Genomic DNA, 24701 nt, shown 5'->3' with positions numbered 1-24701 from the left:
ACCAAAAGCTTCGTTTTTATTTGACAAAAAAAAAAAGCCACAAAAGAGCAACAAAAAGTGACAAAAAAAAGTGATAAAAACGCAGCATGTGGCATATAAAATGATGGGGAAAAAAATGTCAAAAGTGACGACAACACAGTGAGGAAAAAGACAGTTTAAATCAGTTTTGGCCTATACTGAAAGCGGTGAGTCTCCCAGTCGAGAAGCTCAGGTAAAGCCGAACTAAAGTGGGGGTTAAGAGGCTAAAGAACTGTAATCTATTAAAATATGAAACAAAAGTCTATTAAAAAGTCTCATCATTGTCTCTCTGTTATTGAAGATCATGCTTTATTTCAGTAGAAAAGTCAGTAGAAGAAGAAAGAAGTCTTGCAGCTGTTATGAGTTTGTTTTACATTCAACATCATGAAAATAATACAGACATTCAAAACATGTTCATCTCATTCACTTTTCCGTTTAGATTCAGTCGCTGTGGACGTGCGGCCCCAGGACGTTGTTTTGACTGTAGGCTTCACTCAGGTGTTTCTGCAGCCCGGCCACCTGCTCCTCCTGTTAACACAACACAGGACAGTTTACGCTTAGAGTGACCACCTGTTCTCCAGTTTTCTGAGTCAGTAAAGGAACTGTGCCAAAATGAAGGAATTAAATGTCTTTGAACAGCTGTACAGTAATTTCAAGTCAACATTAAAGGAATAGGCCACCGTTTTTACATACTGATATATGTTCTTACCTTAGCTTTGACGAGTTCTTTAGGACCTGTCTGATCTTCACCCGTGCCTTCAGTCACGTAAACACAGCGCAGACGGCGTTAGCATTTAGCCTCTCCCCCTCTCCTCTATAGCTCCAAAACAGTTCAAGATAGAAGCTACCAAGCTCTTCCACGTTTTCCCTATTTAAATATGGTGAAGTGTTACACTACAAAGTATAGTTACACAAAATTAAACAATGTGGATTTTCTAAGCGGATAAAAGGGGGAACAATATTGTAAAGCGTAATAATACCAGGAGTAATTTGGCATCCGCACAGTAAAGTGAAGATTACTGCGCAGTAAAGTGAAGATTACTGCGCGGATTTCAAACTACTCCTGGTATTATTACGCCTTACAATATAGTTCCCCCTTTTATCCGCTTAGAAAATCCACATTGTTTAATTTTGTGTAATTATACTTTGTAGTGTAGCACTTCACGTAACCATATTTAAATAGGGAAAACGTGGAAGAGCTTGGTAGCTTCTATCTTGACCTGTTTTGGAGCTATAGAGGAGAGAGGGAGAGGCTAAATGCTAACGCCGTCTGCGCTGTGTTTACGTGACTGAAGGCACGGGTGAAGACCAGACAGGTCCTAAAGAACTCGTCAAAGCTAAGGTAAGAACATATATCAGTATGTAAAAACGGTGGCCTATTCCTTTAAATCTACATTTCTTTTGGGGGGTAATTTATACCGGTATGAATATTCCCTATCACAACGATGTGTGTCATGCCAGTATAAATAATAAATTAAGTATAAAATAGATCTTTTAGTCCAGTGTTTCCCAACCAGGGGTACGGGGACAACTGGAGATACTTGGGGACTTAGCAGGAGGTACTTGGACTTTAGATTTCGGTGAACTTGAAGGCTATTTGGACAAAGTTTAAAAAGGAAAGCCTATTTAATCTCTTACCCCCCCCTGCCTTTAACCGAGTGCATTTTCTCCAGTTCGGATATACCCAAATTTAAGAGCTTCTTGATTGGAGCTCACAGCCTCCAAGCCAGTGTAACACGCCTCATTTGAAAGCTAAGACCTATAAAACTGATCTCAACAGATATTTTCCCTTGCGTTGTTGCTGTGTTGTCGTTACTGTTTGCACCTTCTTTTTCATTTCAGAATTTCTTTCATATTTTTGTTGTTTTTTGTCACATTTTTTTTTACACTTTTTTTAAGAAGCAAACTGGAGAAAACGTGCTTGGTTCAAGAAGGGCAGGGGTGTCCAAACTACGGCCCGTGGGCCAATTGCGGCGCGCAACCCACTATATATATATATATATACACAAAATAAATGAAAATCCATTAATAGCAAGCTGTGATAACATTTTATTGAACATGCTAACTTTAATACAGTAGAGGTGAAGTTATGTACCTGACCTCTACTGAGTGCAGCCCAGTTGTTTGTATATTTTTCTGTATGTGGCCGTCAGTAAAAAAAAATGTTTGGACACCCCTGAAGTGGGGGGACATTTGCCAATAAAAGATATGAATTAGAGACTATTTTAGCTTAATTTTCCGCATAAAACCTTGTCTTTTATATATAAATAGTACATTTAGGTGTCCATTTTTTAAATAATCATCAACAACCTTAAGGAAAGGGGTACAGAGAAGAAATAGAAGGTCCAAAGCACATTCAACTGCATGTTTTGATTACATTTTCAGTATTTATTTTGTCCAATGTCTAAATTTGACGCCTTTCCTCTGCTTCATCTAATGTTTCCTTTTTGTTTCTTCTTTTTTTTTTTAGAAATAACCTCCTGGAATAACATCATTCGTGACCTGTTTCTATCTATGTGAGTGTGGGCCAAAACAGCAAAGGAAACTAAGTTAAGCTAAGCTAAGTTTGAATTTCTCAGGTCTGTCCCTCCTTGTCCCACTGCATCACACGTCTTGTCCCACTTTCACTACTATTTGAGGTAGTCACCCTATATCAATACTTTAAACAACACATTATGGTTATCCCTATAGTCTTGGCAGGCAGGTCACAAATCGACCACAATATCAGTCGCAAATCACTGATGTAAACCTTTAATGTGTCTTACCAGTACATTCATTCGCTCAGCTGCTGCCATGGCAACACATAACTTCCTCTCATCCTCTTCCCGCTCCTCCTCAATCACACCCAACCTGCAAAACATGTCAAAACAAATCATGAAGGCACTATTAATTACATTAGGGAAAAGTCAACAGATATTCTTTACAAGCAACCTAAGAGGGAGCGTCTATAAATAGTTAGATCTGGTCCATAATAATATTAAACAAATGTCTGCTTTTAGAATATACTGAAGGACAAAACTCATTTTATTCCATTACTAGAAAATAAATGTAGTCAAGAGCCTTTAATTAATAGTAAACATCATCACTTGTATATAATATTTTACTCTCATATGTCACTATTACAACAGAAACATTCATTTCCTTCATTTTCACATCTTTCTTTCTAACACAAACTCTTGTAATGCCTAGTTCGGACCTGAAGGTGGCACTGGCGAGCTGCTCCTCTGTCACTGCCAGCTGATTCCGCAGCTCGTGGAGCTCAGCCTGGAGCACCGTGTTCTGCTCCTGAAGCAGTGCATTCTGGTCCTGGTTTTGGTTGATGAAGTCCTCTAAACGCTTGGCCATGTCCAGCTCTCTCTCCGTCACCTGTTCGATCCCGAGGCGCAACTCCGACAGCTCCTCAGAGTGCTGCGCGAAATGAAATAATAGAAACACCGCTTCTTAAAATCAATTCAATAATGCATCAGTGCTGGTCAAAATGATTAGAATCTGCCAGATATCTATTGTGCTTCTAACGTGTGATTTTTGCTTCATGGATGAGCGTAGTGCAACACCCAAACCATCTGCCTAAGGGGAAGAGGAGCCAAAGTATTTACTCAAATAAGAGCAATGTTACTTTAACCCTTGTGTGATCCTTCAATTGTGCATAATTTGAGACCCATGTAAACAAAAATGTAAATGCCTAAAAAGAGCCATAAAATCACCACACATTCATATTTTTTTCGACAAACATTCAGTAATTGTAACCTTTTTAACCCTTTAAATGCTAGTTTCATTCTGCAAAATATTTTCTGAATAATACATCGTAGAGAGCTGGGCCCTTGGTGGTTTTTAGAGCCTTGGATGTGTCCCAGTTGAGGACCTGATTTAACAGTATAAGTAGTTTCTCTGTTGTGAGAGATTTACAACTTTGAAGCCTTTCAAGACCCTCGTGTACTACAAGCCTTAAAAACTGCTATAAAATCAGCATTATATAGATTTTTTTCCCGACGTCTTTTTGCATAAATCTCTTAAACTACATAATGTCTTTCAAAAAATGTCAAACATTCAGTAAGTTTATGGCATTCAACCCTGTAAAATTTGAAATCATGTAAAAAAAAATCAAAGAAAATACCATAAAAACACATACAGAAATCCTTATGAAGAATTAAGAAGAAAAAAAACAAGACAAAAAACCCATCTATTTTACACATCAAAATGAAGATTTACTCACAGTGTTACTCCAGTAAGAGTACAAATACTAATATTTTATCATTGCTCAATAGTACAAAGTAGGGCTGGGACGATGCACTTTTGTCATGATCCGATACATATCACGATACTCAGGGGCCGATCCGATACATATCACGATACTCAGGGGCCAATCCGATATATATCACGATACTTGGGGCCAATCCGATACATATCACGATACTCAGGGGCCAATCTGATACATATCACGATACTCATTGGGCCAATCCGATACATATCACGATACTCAGGGGCCAATCTGATACATATCACGATACTCAGGGGCCAATCTGATACATATCACGATACTCATTGGGCCAATCCGATACATATCACGATACTCAGGGGCCGATCCGATACATATCACGATACTCAGGGGCCAATCCGATACATATCACGATGCTCAGGGGCCAATCTGATACATATCACGATACTCATTGGGCCAATCCGATACATATCACGATACTCAGGGGCCAATCTGATATATATCACGATACTCTGGGCCAATCCGATACATATCACGATACTCAGGAGCCGATCCGATACATATCACGATACTCAGGGGCCAATCCGATACATATCACGATACTCAGGGGCCAATCTGATACATATCACGATACTCATTGGGCCAATCCGATACATATCACGATACTCAGGGGCCAATCTGATATATATCACGATACTCTGGGCCAATCCGATACATATCACGATACTCAGGAGCCGATCCGATACATATCACGATACTCAGGGGCCGATCCGATGCGTATTGCGATACAGTAAGTAATTATGACATGTTTGCCTTAAAATGTGCAAAAAGTCATGTGTGCCATTTGACATTTACTGAAGTGTTTAGATTGAAAAGTGCATTAACACAAAATGTAACAAAGGGCTGTAACTGTTACTGTAAAACATGAGGAGAGCATGATAAAAAACACAAGTATTGAAAGTATTGCGATACTTGATAAAGTATCCAAGTCCAATCCGATCCGATATTTTGTCCCAGCCCTAGTAAAACGAGTGTATGGAAGAAACTACTGGGGTTTGGGTTGATGGGGGAAACTGCAGCACACAAAGAAAACTGTGCTCACCTCATTATTGCATCAGGAGGAGGGAAGGGTGGAGCCTGCCTGATCGAAATCTCATTAATTGTAATTGTTTGAGAAACCACTGTGTTGACATAGAGTATAATAAGAAATATTTGGTTTATGTATTTGCTTTTTTGAAGTTAAAGCAGCCAAAGCCATTGACCAACAACTTCAATGTGTCAAGTTTTCTAAGCGCTTGGTTCAAAAACAGAAAGTAGAGGAGTAGAAAGCACAGTACCCTGTCCAACACATTGAACTCTTCTTCCTCTTCTGGCTTAATCTCACTCGACTCTCTGTTTTGGTTGACTTTGATCCACGGGACGGGCGCAGGTGTCCTTTGTTTACTTTCATTCTAAAACAAAAACAGAAACATGCTTTAGATACAGTGACTAACACGTCCTTGTTCCTCTTTGTTCTCACCTTCCGTGGTAAGGTAATGTGTGGCTGGTTGGGATCTGGCGCCTCCTGTTGGGGATCGGCGGTGGGAAGGTCTTCAGAGCTGATCTGCCTCTTCAGGGCGTACTTTTTGTGGCCCGCGGGCCGGTGTGGGGCGCTCTGGGTTCTGTGGACTGGCTTCCGCTCTTTAAAACTCCTCCGGGCCCTGATATCACTTTAAAAGAAGAACAATTGTGTAATATTAAAAATACCTAATGATAAAAATAAAACCATTCTGGTGTTAAATAGGTTAGGTATTTTTAGATATGGAGCATTAGCAATTTATACAGGCTACACATGAGCTGCCACTAATACCATCAGTCAACTTCAACTACAAATATTGTTTCTCCACTCCCTGAGCAGAACACATCAATACCCACCAACTCCAGCAGCTTTTTAAATCATATTGTTTTCAGCGTATTTAGTTAGTACTGAAGCTCTCTTACCTTTGGCCTTTGGTCTCGAGGCAGAGTTGCTGCGTTGATGTCTGAAGTGGGCTGTATTTAGCCAAGTCCTTGGGTGGCACGTATATTGGCTTTGTTTGACCTGATTGGCTACAAAAGAAAAAAACTAAAATATAAACCTATATCATTCTAATGATCTAAATACATCATTTACACCATAGTAAAGTAAGTACCTGCTGATCAGGATGCGAAGGGCTTCAGGTCCGAGTGAATCTGTGATCTGGTTGAGAATTGAAGGCAGTGGGTGCAGCTTGTCTGTTGTTTCCTGAAAATGGAACAACATCAGTGTTTGGCAAGTTACTTTAAAATTGTAATGTATTCTATATTCGTAGTTAAAGCTTTAAAAATGTTGTATGTTTGTATTACATTTTACTGTTTCAAAAGTGTGGCTGAGTTACACTACTTTTAGTTATTTTTGGTGAAATATAAACTGAAAAGAATAATGATGCCACTGAGTAAAAGTGCAGTCAAAGATATCCTTCTCCTTCACTTTCACCATCTTTTTTGTTTTGACGACGTTAACTACACGCAACTTCCAACTTGATTTGGTGCTGTATTTTATTCGGGGGGAGCATGACATTTTGACAGTTTGTTTATCAATACAAACCATTTAAATGCACTTCAAGCTGCCTTAAGCAATGTCTTTTTGAAATGTTTTCATCATTAGGTGGAGTAGTGAACTCTGCTCTGCTCCACCAGCACCTGATGAAAGTCGTTCCCTTTTTTTTTTTGACAATTTGAACATAATAATTTCATTTAGAAGTAAGTTTACAGCGCAGTACTTTTTTTTCCCCGCAACCCTTGAACGCCTCAGCCTCTCCGGTGCTGCTTTGCTTTGTGAGGACAAAAAACGGAGGAAAAAGAGCTGACAGCTCCTGTAGATATTGGATTAATGAACAAACGGACATTTCACAAGGATTTCAGCTGCGTCAGAGCAGCTCGGTCAGATGTTTGTCAGTTCACCAGCTTTTTGCAAACTTCTATCATAATGCTAAACTGTTAGCTACTAACTGTTGCTGTGTCTTCGAACATTTGTGAGCTGTTGTTCACGTTTTTTCGTTTACATGGTGCCGGGGGGGGGGGGATGTTGCCGGAAACAAGATTGCTTAGAGTAGCTTTAAGTAAAATGTTTTATTCCTTAGTTACTGAAAAAAGTAATATATTTCTGTAACTGAATACTTTTGTAATACGCTGAATAACATAATGCTTGTCCACTGTATAAAAACAATACACTAACTGTGGTTCTGAACAAATGTAAACTTCGACTATAAATCACAGGAATATTGCGTATCCAGTGCATGAAATCATGAATGCTTGCTTCAGTAGAAATGGATAACGCCTCTGTGTCTTTCTACCTGGTCTCTCTGGTAGATGATGTCCACCAGCAGCCCGTGCAGCACAGCCAGGCGAAGAGGCAGATCCACATAACCGTCAAACGAAGTCATGGGGATCTCCGTGTCTGGGTTAGACACTGTTTGTAAAAAGCCTCTCATGCCGTCCCAGTGCTGCTCCAGAAAGTCATTCATAAACAGCATGTACTCCTCCTTCTCCCCAAACCTACATCACAATAAAAATCAGCCACAGAAACCATTTAGAAACAGTAGCAAGAGTTAGTCGTGCAAAGCCATGGTTGCTATGGTCGCTGTTTGGTGAACCACGCTGGATGGTGCATTTTTTCCAATGACTTACTGAGTGAAGTTGGCGAGGTTCTGTATGACTTTGGCCGTTAGGGTGAGTGTGCGCAGGGTGCTTGGTTCGGGATAGGGCTGTGTCAGATTGAACAGGGAGGGGCTGAGGACGGCGGGACACAGGAAGCGCAGGAACAGAGAGGCAGAGATGAGCCTTTGTCCGATCTCGGGTTTGCCCTGGTCCTCACACAGCACCATCCAACTCGAGAAGATCCTGTTCAACTCCTCGGGAAAGGGTCTGTGGAAAGGAAGCATGAAGATCAAATACTGTTCAGCGAAGAGTAAGTAAAATACACATCCATTTACAGCACACTGGGAGACATATGATTTATTATTGGATACATTTTTTAAATTAGATATAGATAAGTTCTGTATTACAATTTTTAACCGTAATACTTATAGGCTGCACTAATACTATTAACATGTGTTCATGTGGAGGAGTATCTCGGGGTCTTGTTCACGAGTGAGGGACGGATGGAACGAAGAGGGAGACAAGAGGGAGCTGAGTCGGGGGCAAAGCTCTCGATTTACCGGTCGATCTACGTTCCCACCCTCACCTATGGTCATGAAATCTGAGGACAAGATCGCGGATGCAAGCGGCCGAAATGAGTTTCCTTCGCAGGGTGGCTGGGCGCACCCTTCGAGATAGGATGAGGAGCTCAGTTACCCAGGAGGAGCTCGGGGTAGAGTCACTACTCCTTCACATCAAAAGAGCCAGCTGAGGTGGCATCTGTTCCGGATGCTTCCTGGTCGCTTCCCTCATTTGCCCAATTCAACTGTCCTTACCCAGGGGAAGGGGAAGTGACATCACCAACAGCTTGTGTTCTTCTTCTTTAAAGGAGCTATTCCTGATTTTTTTCTTTTTGTAAGGTTAATTTTTTTTGTCCCTTTAAAGTATGTTGTAAAAGTAGTAATTTGTGAAAAAATCAGCTGGATTTGTGATATTTGCACCATGTTATGATTTGTTGATGTTGTGTATGGTCAACCCAAGGACGGCCATGACGGTAAAACATTTTTTTTATTAAATGTGCACCTGTCAGTGGTTGCACATGAATCACTCGAGGGTGGGGCCGAGGGGGGTGAGGGGATTGGCGGAGCGGTGGCTTATGGGATGGCACATAGCTCCTAATCACAGGTTAGTTAGCACCAGAGGTCCCTATGCTAAAGTAGCTATGATAGTTGGCATTGAGGCATCTTTTCCTAACTCCTTCCTAACTGACTGACCAATTTGGAGGCTTCTTATCACGGCGGACACTGACCCACATCCGGTTTGGCGCTGGACCTCTTACATTCTGCTCGTTTCGGAAGGGGTCTATGTCTCTGAGCTGTCCTGGTGTCACCTTGGAATCCCCCCAGAACAACTGGAGGAGGTGAGAGGGGAGAGGGAAGTCTGGGCATCTCTGCTCAGATTGCTGCCTCCGCGACCCGGCCCCGGGTAAAGCGGAAGAAAATGGATGGATGGTGTTCATAATAATAATAGCTATTATTGCTTATTAGAAATCTGCATGTGCCAATTCACTTTGTAAATTTCAGTCACAATATATTGTAAAAATGAACTCACTGAACAAAAAGGACAAACAGTATTTTCAAGACCATTAAAAAGATATCACACTGTCAGGGAAGTCTGCATGTCTCACCCATGAATCCCAAAGATTTTCTGCACCACCTCCTGACACGTCTCCTTCAGGTGCTTCTGGTTGTTCGCTACATCAGGACATTTCCGAGGGTCCACTTCACAACTCTCCCCCGAGGTGTAGAGACGGTTGATGAAGTCCCCTGGTGAGAAAAAACAGACAGATAAGAAATGAAAACGACACAGTATTTGAACAACAGTGGAGCCTGTCTTACCCAACGTGTCGATGAGGTACTTTTGTCCGACCAGCTTCATGTACTCGTCAATGGCTTTAGTGGCCAGTGTGTTTTCTCTGAAGATCAGCGCTTCGTTCTCTCCAAGTCGCTCCACCTCAGCACTGCCCAGGTCAATGAGGAACTCCTAATATTTCACAAGGAGATGGTAAGCGACTTGGGCAGTATTCACAGGATTTGTATTGCAGTAGTGTGGTAAATGATGGTAGTAGACGTAAGTTGTTAAAGTGCCATAATATACTTTTTTCCTCCAGATTTTGAACAAGTCAGGATTTTGGCTTAAACATCCAAGATTCTTGTATGGGCTGGCTTGAACACTTTTGGAAAAAAAAAAATTGAATCCAGATGACATGGATATAATTACCATTTGCAAACTGGACACTTTGTTGTTTAGCATATGAGTCATTAGATACAATTTGAGATAAAACATAGTTAACACAATTATATTTAAGATTTTGCTAAACACTTTACCCAGTTTTCATTAGTTTGACAATTTTTGTGACGTTTATAGTTTCACTTCCTTATTCGACAGTGACAGGAAGTGACATAGATAGTGGACAACATTTTTAAACTGTTGCCGTGCCGACCATGTGATGTCAATGGGAAATGAGTCAAACTGCTGTGGAACTTTACCTTTATCTATGTCTCTTCCTGTCAGCAGCTTAAGAATTCAAATAAAAATAACCTTTCAGCCCAACATTTCTTCATTAAAACTGCTGCGTCACTGAAATAAAATTATTTACAACAGATTTATCTAAATAAGTCATATTTTCAAAAGCATTATAACCTGTCATGTGCACTTAACTTAAAAGTCCTATGATTTTTTTCCAGGAACAAAGAATATACCTGATTATGCCAGATTTTTAGGGCCAAAAATCAAACACAATTTCAAAAAGATTTCTTATAGTTATAAATTATAAGCATTTCTATCACTGTCATGAACTTGCAGGCTAGTTTTTGTTAGCATTACTGTGAAAGTGACTGAAACGTGTTTATAAACATCACTGTGAAGAACCTGGATATTAGACATGTGTTAGCAAAGTTAGTTAGGAAGAAGTTTGGACACAAATATCTTTTATTGGTTGTAAACTAGGGCTATCGACTTATCGTTCAATAGGTAACAAACAAAGATTTTTTTTTTTGGGCTCGATATTTATCGTCTGTACATTTATTTGCATTTTCCCGCTTTGTTTCTTTGTAAAACACTGATTTCTAACTGAAGCAAATGGAGTTACATTATATTTCATGTTTATTGCAGCTTGTGTGCTTTTTTTAGGATATGATTATGCACTTTTAAAATAAAGGTTTACTGTCATTTTTTATGCCTGAGAATTGACAGTGTCATTAGAGTCAATAATATTGTTTATCGCGATACTTTCCTGCCTCAATATATCGAACATCAAAATTGTTATCGTGACAGGCCTATTGTAAACAAAAGAAATCAGGTGTAAATTGCTTCTATTGCCAATAATGTCGTAACCCTGACTCTAACTCATATTTTAGAAACCACAGCTGTAACTTAAAGAGACTAGATGCGAGTTGGTCATTTTATGCTCACTACTGCCACCTCAGGTCTGAACCGCAGCTGCTATATTAAGCTCATGCATGACGGCACTTCGGACCCGAAGTAACAACTTTACTTTATTTTAGAGGCAGTTGTGGTGAATAGGTCTGGGCTCATTCTCTACCTTAGGACATTGCTGGAACATATAGGGGAAGGAAAATACATAATTTTAACATTTTTAAATTCCGTATAGTCCCTTTAAGCATTATATATCAATCACCAACTTTGCACAGTAGACAGCCTCAACTTCAGAAAGATTTTTACCACATTGCGGAGCTGTATAGCCTCTTAACCCCTACCTTAACCCCTAATGCAGTCCTGCTTCACCCAAATCTTAAAGGTCACAGCCTATAGACCAGTGCAACGCCTCATTTGAAAGCTAAGAACTACAATACTTTGACATTTATTTTCCATTGCCTTTTTGGCACTTTTTCAACAATTGTTTTGCTGCGCTGTTGTCACTATTCGGTTGCTCTTTTGTTTGTTTTTTTGTATCTTTTTTGTCACTTTTTCCTCTTTTTTTTTTGGGGTTGCTTTTTCATCACTTTTTCATCACTTTTCTGTGTTTTTGTCACGTTTTTTGTTGCATTTTCATCCTCGTTTTCATCTCATTCATGCTGCTATTTTGACACTTTTTCAAGGAGCTTTTAGATTTGGCTAGTTTCAAGTTGGGGTTAAGAGGATAAACTACGGCAGACAGTAAATAAAAATACCTCATGAATTGCAGACCTACCTTTGCTTTCCCAATGCTCTGCAGCACATGTACGAGCGCCCCCGCCAGCTCCTCCTTCTCCTTCACATTGAGCAGTGGTTCCAGTTTGGTGCACATCTCCACATAGTCCAGGGTCACATACTCCGCAAACTCTTTGTACTTCTCCATGGGCAGCACCTGCAGGTTCTGGAAACGTGCCTTAATTCGCAGCGACGCCTGTGGCCCCAACATTTCTTTAGTCCCCGTGGCTCCAAACACTTTATACGGCACGATGGGATACCACTTCTCCTGATAGGTCCTGCCTCGGATATCTGCCAAAGCGATGTTGACGCTGCCCAGGGGGTGCAGGGTGGTGTCGTCCCGGGAATGGCGTTTTTTCTTGGGATCCTCGTCGCGGAAAAGGTGCAGGGTGATTTGGGAGATGGAGGGGAGGTTGTCGAGCTCAAAAAACTCACCCCAGAAGAGCTGACACCCTGCAGTCACACCCCCGCTGCTGTTGAGGACGCCCGTGGAGCCCATAGCGCCCTCTCCTGCTGTACTCGAGCGGTTTGGGGCCTTCCCGACGGCGCGGCTACTGGTGCGAGCAAACAGGGTCCCATCCAGGTGCACCTCGCAGTAGTAACGCTTCTTTGGGAGCAGGTCCTTGGCCTCGTTGACCCACAGACTGAGGGAGTTCTCTGTGCGCTTGATGTTGTCCTGGTAAAAAAGTGACAAAAAAGTGATTAAAAAGTGACTAAAAAGTGATGAAAAAGTAACAAAAAAATGATCAAAAAGTGACAAAAAGTGATGAAAAAGTGACAAAAAGTGACGAAAAGTGATTAAAAAGTGAAAAAGTGACGAAAAAGTAATAAAAAAGTGACAAAAAGTGACAAAAAAGTGACAAAAAAGTGATGAAAAAGTGACAAAAAAAGTTATAAAAAGTGACAAAAAGTGATTAAAAAGTGATTAAAAAGTGACAAAAAAGTGATTAAAAAATGACAAAAAGTGATTAAAAAGTGACAAAAAAGTTATAAAAAAGTGACAAAAAGTGACAAAAAGTAATGGAAAAAGTGATTAAAAAGTGACGAAAAGTGATTAAAAAGTGAAAAAAAGTGATGAAAAAGTAATAAAAAAGTGACAAAATGTGATGAAAAAGTGATTAAAAAGTAAAGGAAAAAGTGATTAAAAAGTGACAAAAAAGTGATGAAAAAGTAATAAAAAAGTGACAAAATGTGATGAAAAAGTGATTAAAAAGTAAAGGAAAAAGTGATTAAAAAGTGACAAAAAAGTGATGAAAAAGTGACGAAAAGTGATTAAAAAGTGAAAAAAAGTGATGAAAAAGTAATAAAAAAGTGACAAAATGTGATGAAAAAGTGATTAAAAAGTAAAGGAAAAAGTGATTAAAAAGTGACAAAAAAGTGATGAAAAAGTGACAAAAAGTGATGAAAAAGTGACAAAAATGTGATGAAAAGGGGACGAAAAAGTAACAAAAAAGAAAAAGTGACAAAAACGTGACAAAAAAGTGACAAAAAATTACGAAAAAAGTGATTAAAAAGTGACAATTTGCCAAAAATGTTTTACAAAAACACAACAATAATGTGACAATAACAATGCGGGGAAAACGATCCTTCTAGCTCTAGCTTCTTCTAGCTCTCTAGCTTGTAAAGCTTAAATGTACTTGGTTAAGCGTTTAATCCTTACGTATTGTATATTGGTGTTTTTCTAACCTTATTTGGCTGTGCAGCGCGTCGCAGCTCTTCAATCCAGCGATCCCGCTCTGACGCCGACGTGCATCCAAAGCAGTGGGTGTTTTCAGAGTTTATCACCTGAGGATTTTAAAAACAATACGCCATTTCTTGTTAACAACAACCCAGAGATATGCAGTGACTGATATTGCACGCAGAAGTTCACCTCAAAGCAGTACTTCTCCCCGAGGATAGAGCTGTGGACCGGTCTGATCACAGTGCTGGTGTCTGTGCTGAGGTCCAGGCTGGGCAACACTGGGATTGAGATGGAGTTGTTGGAGCCGTAGTGCCTTTACAAATAAATTAAGTATTAAAAATTCGACAACAAAGCCAAGAATTATAAAACATTCATTTGCATGTCTCTTTTACTTGTTTCCTTTGCCCAGCCCCAGAGAGTGTGTTGCACTGCTCCTCTTTGCTTTATCCACACGTTTCTTGATCATCGCCTACAGGGAGAGAGGAGAGACTTTAACAGGCAGGTAATATACCGGCAAGTAAAAGGGAAATCTCCTCCCAAACAACACTCACTCGTACGCCGCCATCTTGTTTCTTGGGTCGAGGCCCTGCAGGAGCAACATTGTCAGGGCTGCACTCTGTGGATTCAGAATGAAAATATTTGACAACAATAACAAACTGTATCTGTTACTGTAACAACAATATGTTTGTAATAATCTCAAGCAGAAGTCAAGGGGGGGCTGCTCAATTATGGGAAGAAGAAACTTTAGCCATAATTAATGGCTGAGGAAATGGCCTTTCTCTTTGGTCCTCATGGTGGGGAGCTGACATTGCTGTAATACCACCCCCTGGTGGCCTGGGGTGACTCCAAAAGGCACTTGGTAAACAGGGTTCATATGGAGGTTTGGGCCTCGTTTAAACTGCTTAAAGCGGGGTCTCCAACCTTTTTTACCCGACGAGCTACTTTACACAACCAGAACGTCGGAGAGCTACTTATGCTTTAAAAAACACTTGTGTGAAATGCGAATTAGAAGGCAAGATATGAAGAAAATGACTTGAGTTTAGTGCTAATACTTTACAATATTGACCCAACTGTTCAGAGATTGTGTTCAGCATGTTCAGAAAAAACAGAAAATGCATGTAATAGTTGAGTTATCATGCGTATAGAGATGTAGAAAGTCTTTGGCGAGCTACCTATAAAGGCCTGGAAAGGTACTGGTTGGAGATCCCTGGCTTAAAGGAATAGACCACATTTTTTAAATTATAAGAAATGTTCTTACCGTCGTCATGTTTAATTTTGTGTGACTAGACTTGGATCATGTAACTTTTCACGTAGTCAAATAGGAGAAATGTGGAACAGCTTGGTAGCTTCTAGCGTCACCCCAGTTTGGAGCTGTACTTATGCTGGGAGAGGCTAAATGCTAAGAACATTTGCGTGACTGAGAACACACACAAAGACCAGACAGTTACACATCAACTCGTCTAAGCTGAGGTAAGAGCATATCTCAGTGTGGAAAAATGGTGGCCTGTTCCTTTAAAAGCCTGCCTCAACAGAGGAGTTTTTTTTTTTCTAAAAATTGACCTAGAACACTGATCCAGACAGCTTTGTTGTCGCCTCATTTATGTCACGTTTTAGTCGCATTTTTGTTTACAGCCTATAGGCCTCATTCAAAAGCTAAGATCTTGTAGTTTCTAAAAACATGTGTAAGATCTGTGTGAGTAAAACACAACTTTCTGGTGGTGGACGGCAGGAAACTAACCGGTTAAAGGCTCTATACCTCATTTTCTTTTATTACAAAGAATGAAAGAAGAAGTCGCTAAATTAAATTGTTAGATATGGTCCGAACTCATTCCTAACTTTTCTAGCATATTTGTAACCTCCCATTTCTTCACAGGAACGTTTCACAACTGGCAGGGTCACTTTTTAAGGTCACTGTTACAGAAATGCTAGAAAGCTGGCCTGCAAGTTCATGAAATTTATACAAATGCTTTATAATAAGATGCACAATGTTTCCCCACAAATATCTCAGTTTATAATATACTAAAGGAGGAAAAAACTGATGTTGTCAAATCAGGTATAGTGCCTTTGTGCCAATTATCAGTTAATTCATTCATTTCATTTACTTTACTTTATTTATATCCGTTGACTGAAAAGTTCATTCTGTCAAAAAAGGGGAAGAACACCAAACATAAAGCAACAGCATTCATTTATAGACAGGCTTGTGTGCAGACTTAAAAAGCTGTCTGTGTCAGTGGCCATAATATGTTTTTCCTCGATTATGATGGATGACGACTATTGCACAGACGTAAAGTAGAGATTTGTCCCAAACATGTCAAACTTAGGTCACAGTTCTATTGGATATACTATGAATACAGTTACATATTCTCTATAAAACTTAAAACAAAATGATAAGATGGCAACAAAGTACTATTGTCTGATTTTCTTACCCAAAGGCCCACCACAAACGATCCAACGTCTGAATCCCATCATTGAGTCCAGAGCTGCGTTCAAGTCCCTCCTCAGATCTCTCTAACTCTAAATGTCTTTGAAGCTCGTTTATTAGCAAAGGATTTCTCTGAAACCGGGAGTAAAGTGCCACTCTGCTGTGGGCACACACTACATTTCTCTCTCGGATTTGATTGGACAGAGACGAGATGCTATCAGATAGGAAGTAATTTGACACTCGCACGCATAAACATCTTCCATTTCCTCCGAGACTCTAACTATGATGTCAGAAGACTTACTGTACATTCCATATGCAAAAAAAAAAAAGCAGAAAATACTGACCCACATCATCAAACAGGTTCTGCATGCTGAGGTTGACGAGGGCGCTGCTGACTTGATTGCGAGTCCACATTGTTGGCTACAAAACAAAAGTATGTCAATTTGATTTTACAGGGAATAATGCAACTTTTTTCTGCAAAAATAGATAAATAAATGGGACCCAATGGCTGTATGAGTGGTTACTTTCGATCACGGTGGCCTCTCCAACTCTCCAGGATCAATGGTTTTGTAGGTTTTCTGGTGAGCTGGAGCATCATAGAAGCCACTGTGATGGAAAGTAAAGGTGCTCACCACTCATACAGCCACTGGATCACTAAAAGGTCAAATACGATAAAATGAAACGCTTTTTGGTAACACTTTATTTTACACTACTCTTGATTCATCCTGCCAAATTTAGTACAAAGCAATGTGCTGTGTAACAATGTGTAATAAGTGCGATCAGACGAGTCACTTGTTCAGAGCTGTCACATAGTCATGTACAGATGTTTATCGTCAGTCTTCAGGCAAATAGTGACACATTTTAGTTTAATCAAAACTGAACTGTATCAGGGTATAAACCACAACCTCCTGCAGTGAGTCAAAGGAAGGAAAGAGTAGTGATTTGGTAACACTTCATTTTACACCACCCTGGGCCTTGATACGTTGTACATGCCACATTAGGTACAAGGTGCTATGTAGCAATGTGTAATAACTTAGATACACGATGGAATAATATGTATTTGTAGTTTGGAGGCAGGCCACTCAGGTACATAATGTAATAATAAGATAAAACTCTAACCCTATCTTATGGTTACTACATTATGTACCTCCAATGTTTTAAAGGGATATTTCAGGATTTTTGACATAGGGCCTCATTTCCTAGTTATCCAGAGTGTTGTTGATTTCTGGAGATATTTTTTTTCTTAAATTCATGCAGTCCTTGTATTTGAAGAGCTTAGTGGCGCTAGGCTAGTGCATTTCTATGGTATCAGCTAGCATTAAAAACAGTCTGACACACTCCACAGTGCACCTGAGGCAAAATTATAACGCCAGACTTACCATATAAATGTCTGTGTTAATAGAATCATTATAACTGATTTGCATTTATATTTGAGCAGCATCAGCTTCGTGGTTGTAAGCTACACAGCGGCGGAGTGATCTGCTAGAAAATAGTCCCTCAAAATGCGGTAATTCATGTGATACAAGGTCAGTTATATTAAAAAAAATATTCTATCGACACAGACATATGGTTAGTCTGGTGTTATACGTGATTTGCCTCAGGTGCACTGTGGAGCGGGTCAGACTGTTTTTAATGCAGGCTAGCTGATACCATAGAAATGCACTAGCCTGGCGCCACTAAGCTCTTCAAATATAAGGACTGCATGAAGTACAAAAAAAAATATCTCCAGATATCAACAACACTCTGGATAACTAGGAAATGAGGCCCTATGTCAAAAATCCTAAAATATCCCTTTAATACACATTATTCCATTGTGTAAATGGTCTCAACTTATATAGCGCTTTTCTACCTTCATTTACAGCAAGGACCCAGTCACCCATTCACTCTTTCATTCAAACACCAATTTAGGGAGACACTGGGGGCGAGGTGGGTGAAGTGTCTTGCCCAAGGACACAACAACAGTGGGCATCTTCAGGGGCTGGGGATTCGAACCCCGAGACGACCCGCTCTACCATCTGTGCCACCGTCGCATTGTGTTTGTACACAGGTACAAGTGATTACAGATTGGTTGACATTTACTAAATTTAGTTTGGTACAATGTATCAAGGTAGTGTAAAATAAAGTGGAAGTGGAGTTTTGTTCACATAAAAAGGTTCCATAATGCACCTTTAACTATAAATACAGCATGTACAATAAATGTAACCACAATCCTACTGTCTTGAAAAAGTATTATTCAAAACATATTTTAAATGGGTAGAACCTCATCTACACTCTACACTTATTGTTGGTTCATTGCTTTTGGACTTGCATAATAAGTATCAAAATCATTAATACCCATGAATCATTCCAACTTCTTGTGTTTTTGTAAGAATTGGTGACAAAACTCTCATAACGTGTCTTTTCATGTGTAAGTGTACACTGTAGGTTTGTTCCTTGAATGTAGCACACCTCCTCCTCTTGTGCGATGAGGATTTGTCCATGATCCAGGACACAGTTGCCGATGTCCCACAGAGGCACCTCCTGATTGGGGACCCAGTGCGGCCGCGGCAGCTCCGTGAGGGCAGACTGCTCCACCTCCGACACATCTGTCACAGGAGGGAAGAGAACAGCTGTACTATAGAAAAACGTACTTACAGGGGGTACTAACAAATATGTCCAGACGTCCCAGTTTACCCGGGACAGTCCCAGTTTTGAACCCTGTGTCCCATGTCCCCATGAATTTATCCAAAACCACTGATTTGTCCCAGTGTTCTCTCTGTCCCAGGTGTCCCATTTATCGACTAGTGCCATGCCCAAAGCTGATTTTTGGCCATGTGTGCGGCAAACACAAACTTCCCAAAGTGTCTAAAGCAATTGAAAAGCTCAAAAGTCGATGACCTCAATGCTGATTGGTTCATTTGATAAACCTCTTAATTAACCCAGCACATTTTGTCCAGTTCGGCTTTACCAATATTCAAAAAGTGTAATGCCTCATTTGAAAGCTAAGATCTACAAACCTCACCTAAACAGATATTCTTCCTTGTTGTGTCATTTTTTTGTTGTGTTTTTGTCATTTTTTATCACTTTTTTAATGTTTCGTCACTTTGTTGTGACTTTTTTTTTATCACTTTTTTTTATTGTGTTTGTCACTTTTTTGTCATGTTTTCGTCTTTTTTTGTCACTTTTGTATTGTGTTTTCATAATTTTTTTGTCAAATTTTTGTCACTTTTTTGTCATGCTTTCCTAATTTTTTTGTCATTTTTTTTACTCTTTTATTGTGCTTTGTCAGTTTTTGTCGTGTTTTCGTCACTTTTTTGTCGTTTTTTCAACATTTTTTGTCACTTTTTTGTCGTGTTTTCGTCATTTTTTGTCACTTTTGTATTGTGTTTTCATAATTTTTTTGTCAAATTTTTGTCACTTTTTTGTCATGCTTTCGTCATTTTTTGTCATTTTTATTACTCTTTTATTGTGCTTTGTCAGTTTTTGTCGTGTTTTCATCATTTTTTGTCACTTTTTTGTCGTGTTTTCGTCACTTTTTTGTCGTTTTTTTCATAATTTTTTGTCACTTTTTTGTCGTGTTTTCGTCACTTTTTTGCCATGAGTTCATTGCTTTTTTTCACATTCTTACTGCTCTTTTCTCCCTTTTTTTGTAGCGTTTTCATCCTTATTTTGTGGCTATTTTGACGCTTAGAGGTTCAAACAGTTTTGCACTGCCTTTTTCATCCCAGTTTTTCCGATGGAAAATCTGGTCATCCTTCGCTAATAACAACATAAAAAGTAGAGGCGCAAAACGACTCCATGTCTTGAAAATGTGTTGCAAAATTGATGACTTTAGATAAATAATGCTAGTCTTTATCATCCATTTTAAACTACAATCACGGTCAATGCATAGAAGTCCATTGTGTATTTACTTTTTCTGCATGACAGCATTTATCTCTCAGTGACCACTCCTGTTTGTGGCGTTACCGTGGTGACTGATGCTATCGCTCTGAGCCAGGACGGGCTGCCTACTTCCTGTGTCGGGGTGTATCTTTCTCTCTCGGTTTCCGTCATAGCGCCGTCTCTCAGCAGTGTAACATCTACAGCTTCATGCACTGAGGAAACCAGATTGAACCCCAGACAGATCATTTTCCCTCGCCAGCTTTTTTAGCAAAGTCTTATCCCCTTAGAGTAGCTTTGTCATCAGGTACTCTTCACTTTTACTTGAGTAATAATATAATGAAGTATCTGTCCTCTTATTCGAGTGAATATACAGTTTGTGTACCATATTCTCTTCAAAGTTGTTTCTTTTTTTTATATTTAATGCCATTTTCTTATTATCAGTTTATGTCACTACTGTCCCAAAAATCAGACTTCACTCATTACTCACAGTATTCAAGTTACAGTCTCCAGGTGCTTTTTTTTACGCTCCCTTAAGTCAATATTTTGGCTACTCTATCAACCTTTGTTCACAGCAGAAGAATATGATTGTGTGAGAGGCCGCTTTAATAGATTTAGGACCAAAAATGCAGTTGCAATAACAGAGGGGGAAGGATAATGCATCATGTGGCAACGTTGCTTTAGATTTAGGAAATTTCCTCGTATTACATCATGTCTCTTGCACCAATTTTTGTATGGCCTCATGAGTTGAAACTATATTTTCCATTACAAAGTTCAAGAATTAACTGACCGTAATGGTGGTTAATGGTAATCACTATTAACCACCCACTGTGGTGTTGTCTAATAAACCTTTAACATCATTGCACTTTATCTGAAGCTTTTCAGTCTGATGTTTTTATGGCATAGAGAGCTAGAAGGTTTCCACACATTACTTTTCAGGATGGATCCACACCCATCCTGAAAGACAGCTGCAAACTCACACTGAAATGTGCGGCATAAAGCGTAGTACGGCTCTGCAAAACTGTAGCTGGTTGATGAGGTCAAAAAGTTAGAACTGGCCACAGATTTTATCAGTTGCACTTTCCAACATTCAATGGTTAGACTTGAAAGAGTGGTCCATGTGCTCATGACGTTACAGCTGGACAATTGTGATTCATTATATTATGGCCTTGACCAATCGTCCATCCGCGGACTACACACATTACTCTGTCTGGTCTGCAAAAGGAGCACAGATGTTGTTAGCATTTAGCTTCTCCTCCTCTCCTCTATGGGGCCAAACGGGGTGAAGTTAGAAGCGAGCTGTCACACGTCACACGTCGTCACACGTCGGTTTTCTAATAAGCACTTCAACATCCACACAATAAAGTTGAAGTGCTCCTTAGGTGTTATTACGCCTTACAATATAGTACCTCTTTTTACTCGCTTAGAAAATCAACATGTTTAATTTTGTGTCACGTAACTGTATATAAATTGGGAAAACGTGGAAGAGCTTGGTCGCTTCTAACTTCCCCCAATCGAGGAGAGGAGGAGAGTAACAACATATGTGGTCTTTTTGTGTGACTGAGCGCACGCACAAAGACCAGACAGTTACGCATCAACTCGTCTAAGCTCAGGTAAGAACACATCTCAGTGTGGAAAAACGGTGGCCTGTTCCTTTAAGTGACTTGCTGAATTTGCACACGCCAGATCATTGAGGTCTTCTGACCAGTTGCCCACGGTCCAGACAAAAAACCAGAGGAGCTCGAGCCTTTGCTGTTGCCGGCCCTAAACAGTATTTCTGCACTGAATATGGAAAGCACTTTGGGGCAGTACTCTGTTCAAAATGTGCTGTATATAAATAAACCTTGACCTTGACCTTGAGTGTTCAGTAGACTTAAAGCAGTACTAAATAACGTGTTTACCTTAATAAATCCTTTTCGTAGTCCCTGTGGGGGTAATATAAGTGTTAATGGGATGATTGGAGGGTCTTTCAACTCTCCCTGGTGTCTCTAACCAGAAAACCATGTTTGCAACTTGACTGCCACCGGTCCGGAGAAAGCAATACACACTAATGGAATCACGAAGAAGCTAACATGCTAACGGGCAAAGCTAACTTCGGGCTAACGTCACTTTAAACAGTATTTACAGCAAAGTTTGAGTGAATTTTTTTTTTCCATTGTATAATTGGATGCACAGTAACCCTCTCTCCCTTCGCCTTTCCTGTCAGCGTAGTATTTGCTCTCCAAGACAATTAATACGTTAAAAAATCGTAACTTGCTACTACACCTGCAGTTGCGCTTATGGCCTCTAGGGGGAAGAGTTACTTAGTACTGCTTTAACAAACGTTTATTACTATCCACAATATTGCACACAGTGAGCTCAAAGGCTGTCGGGCCCTTACCTGGGATCAGGGCGGGGTTGCTGCTGCCCCGGCTCTGCAGTCTGGGCCTCTTGAGTTTCTGGGACATAGCTCGCAGGTAATTCTTCAGCGTCCCTCCACCTGCTCCTCCCTTCTGGGCCGGGTCTGTGGAGGGAGACCCCCCAGAGCCCTCAGCATCAGCAGCAGTGGAGGATGAAGAGGCCTGGCCTGAGCTCCCGCACTGACCCAGGGTAGAGAACCGCATCCCAGGAGGCTCGGACAGCGCTCTTATGAACGGATTCTTCCTCCCTGCAATGTAAATAGTTACCAGACTTAAAGGGGCATTACGCAACTTTTTGATGTGGGGATAAAAAGTTGATATTTGTGCGTATTTGACCTTGTTGTGACCAAGCGGCTGTATGAGTGGTCAGCATGGCGCCTTTACTTTCCATCACAATGGTCTCTTGGACACTCCAGGATCAATTGTTTGGAGGGTTTTTACTACTGACGGACCCTCTCACCAGAAAACCTCCAAATCAAATTGATCCTGGAGAATTGTAGAGCCCCCCGTGATGGAAAGTAGAGGTGCCTCTCAAACAGCCACTTTTCACTACAGGGTCAAAAGCACACAAATATAAATATATTTTTTGTATGAAAGTTGCATAATGCAGCTTTAATCATATCAATATCAACAATGACATCATAGGCTTTCACGGTGTTGCATGGTAAACTCCTGGAAATGCAATATTTGGTTGCAGGGATCATGTAAAAGGCATAGACTACACTGACAATGATCTTTTGCTCTTTTTTTTTAGAACAGCCAACATGAAAATATAAAAAAAATGCTTTATAACTTTCATTAGTTAGTCGGGTCAGTCAGTTTCCACTTCCCTTCTTCTTCTACCCCTTATTGTGAACATTTGTGCTCTGGATAAAGTGCTACCTGATGTTATTGGCTCCAAGGGTTTGAACATAACCTAATACCCATTGCCTGTGTGTGCTTTTACACGTGTTAGACTGAAAAGGAACCACACAGTTACAACCATGACCTTATCGTTCATACCCTACCATGAGATTTCGAAGCCTCCTTAGATCCCTCTGCTCCTTTCCCAGTTCCCGCCTTGTCCCCCGGGTCCTCGCTCAGCGCTTTTCGCCAGTTCTTCCATTTGTTGGTGGACGCCTTCTGCAGCTTCTCGAGGGTTGAAGCCGGAGAGGCCGCTGCACCTGCTTCCTTCGCCTCCCCCTTGTGCCACTTGTCTGTGTCCAGAGAGTGAGAGCTTCCAGGCGTCTGAGGAGAGTCCACTGGCGTTTCGGCCTCTTTCTCCACCGGTCCAGGCTCCTTCTGCATGGGTTGAGCTGCAGCTTCTGGTTCCTTCTCGTCAGTGCCCATGGTGAACCTTCACAGCTCTGTCAAATTGAAATAAAAAATCTTCATGGAGGTCCTTTTAAAAAAGATCTTGAGATGACTTGGAGATCTAATGATACAAACTGATTGAGCCTCCACTAGTTCATTTCCTGTTGTTCAGAAAGTTCTGCTGCTGCAAAGACAAACGGCTGAGTCTGTGGTTAGTTGAGCTGCTGCCTCTCTCACTCTCTGTCTGCTTCCTCATATCAGTATGCCCGAGTTCACCTTTTCACCAAAATCACACTGCCTTTTTTCAACTCTACTCACAGCTAAACAGAATACTCCCTCCATCACACTCTTTAAACCCCGTCTTTGGTTTAAGTGGACTATAACGTGACGAGGGTGGGTTATTGCAGTTTTATTCCACATTCCACTTAACCTATTACCCAACTATTACTATTAAATTATTGCCTTTGCATTCTCTATTTGTAATTGTTGTGTGTTTGGTCGTGTTTGGTAGGTGATGATGTTTTACTAGTTGCACACAAATTAATGAAAAATACTAATCATCCTTGCTGAAGATACCTATGGGTGTGTGTGGACTGACTGTTGTGAGAGTTTCCTGTTGAAACGGCGCTTCCGGCCCTGAAAACCCACTTCCTGTCTGCTCTTGTGCTGTTTTCTGATGCTGGCACACACCTGCAGCAGACATGAGAAGGAAAAAAAAAAGTTTTCTACCCACCTCTTAGCACAAACTGTGAGTAAATTAAATGTGAACTGAATTAGACTACACTACACATATGGCTGCATGTATGCTAATATTGGACTTCAAATAAACGAATGTGATGTAATAATACTTACATGACATTTATGGAGAAAGTTTCTTTTGTCGAAACTGTTTTTGTTGGCAGGAAGAAAACAATTCAAATGTCAATCCCGCCATCTGGTGCCAATAATAGAAAGCTGCAGGCCCAA

The 24701-nt window shown here is 40.3% G+C and overlaps 1 protein-coding gene across 1 annotated transcript; it reads right to left on the bottom strand.

The window, feature by feature from the left end:
• Positions 1-319: 319 nt before the first annotated feature.
• On the bottom strand, positions 320-23962 carry rasal3 (RAS protein activator like 3). Its single transcript, XM_079553296.1, has 20 exons — positions 23450-23962; positions 22424-22690; positions 18634-18770; positions 16530-16605; positions 14315-14379; positions 14156-14232; positions 13953-14076; positions 13769-13867; positions 12084-12758; positions 9769-9913; positions 9558-9696; positions 7922-8158; positions 7588-7789; positions 6406-6497; positions 6215-6322; positions 5754-5943; positions 5572-5685; positions 3215-3426; positions 2784-2868; positions 320-546 (listed from the first exon to the last, which is right to left on the bottom strand). The coding sequence occupies exons 1-20, from the start codon at positions 23769-23771 to the stop codon at positions 460-462; spliced, it is 3453 nt and encodes a 1150-aa protein (XP_079409422.1). The 5' UTR covers positions 23772-23962; the 3' UTR covers positions 320-459.
• Positions 23963-24701: the final 739 nt, after the last annotated feature.

The sequence above is a fragment of the Gobius niger genome (assembly GCF_951799975.1).
Source record: "Gobius niger genome assembly, chromosome: 3".
Classification (NCBI taxonomy): Eukaryota; Metazoa; Chordata; class Actinopteri; order Gobiiformes; family Gobiidae; genus Gobius; species Gobius niger.
This window is presented reverse-complemented; position numbering and strand designations above follow the sequence as displayed.

Excerpts from the sequence above, each read along its gene's own strand:
- rasal3 (XM_079553296.1), bottom strand. The coding sequence starts at position 23,771 with ATGGGCACTGACGAGAAGGAACCAGAAGCTGCAGCTCAACCCATGCAG. Across the intron at positions 18,771-22,423 it reads CAACCCCGCCCTGATCCCAG|ATGTGTCGGAGGTGGAGCAG; the intron begins GTAAGGGCCCGA and ends CTCCTGTGACAG. Across the intron at positions 14,380-16,529 it reads GAACCTGTTTGATGATGTGG|AGTGCAGCCCTGACAATGTT; the intron begins GTCAGTATTTTC and ends CTGAATCCACAG.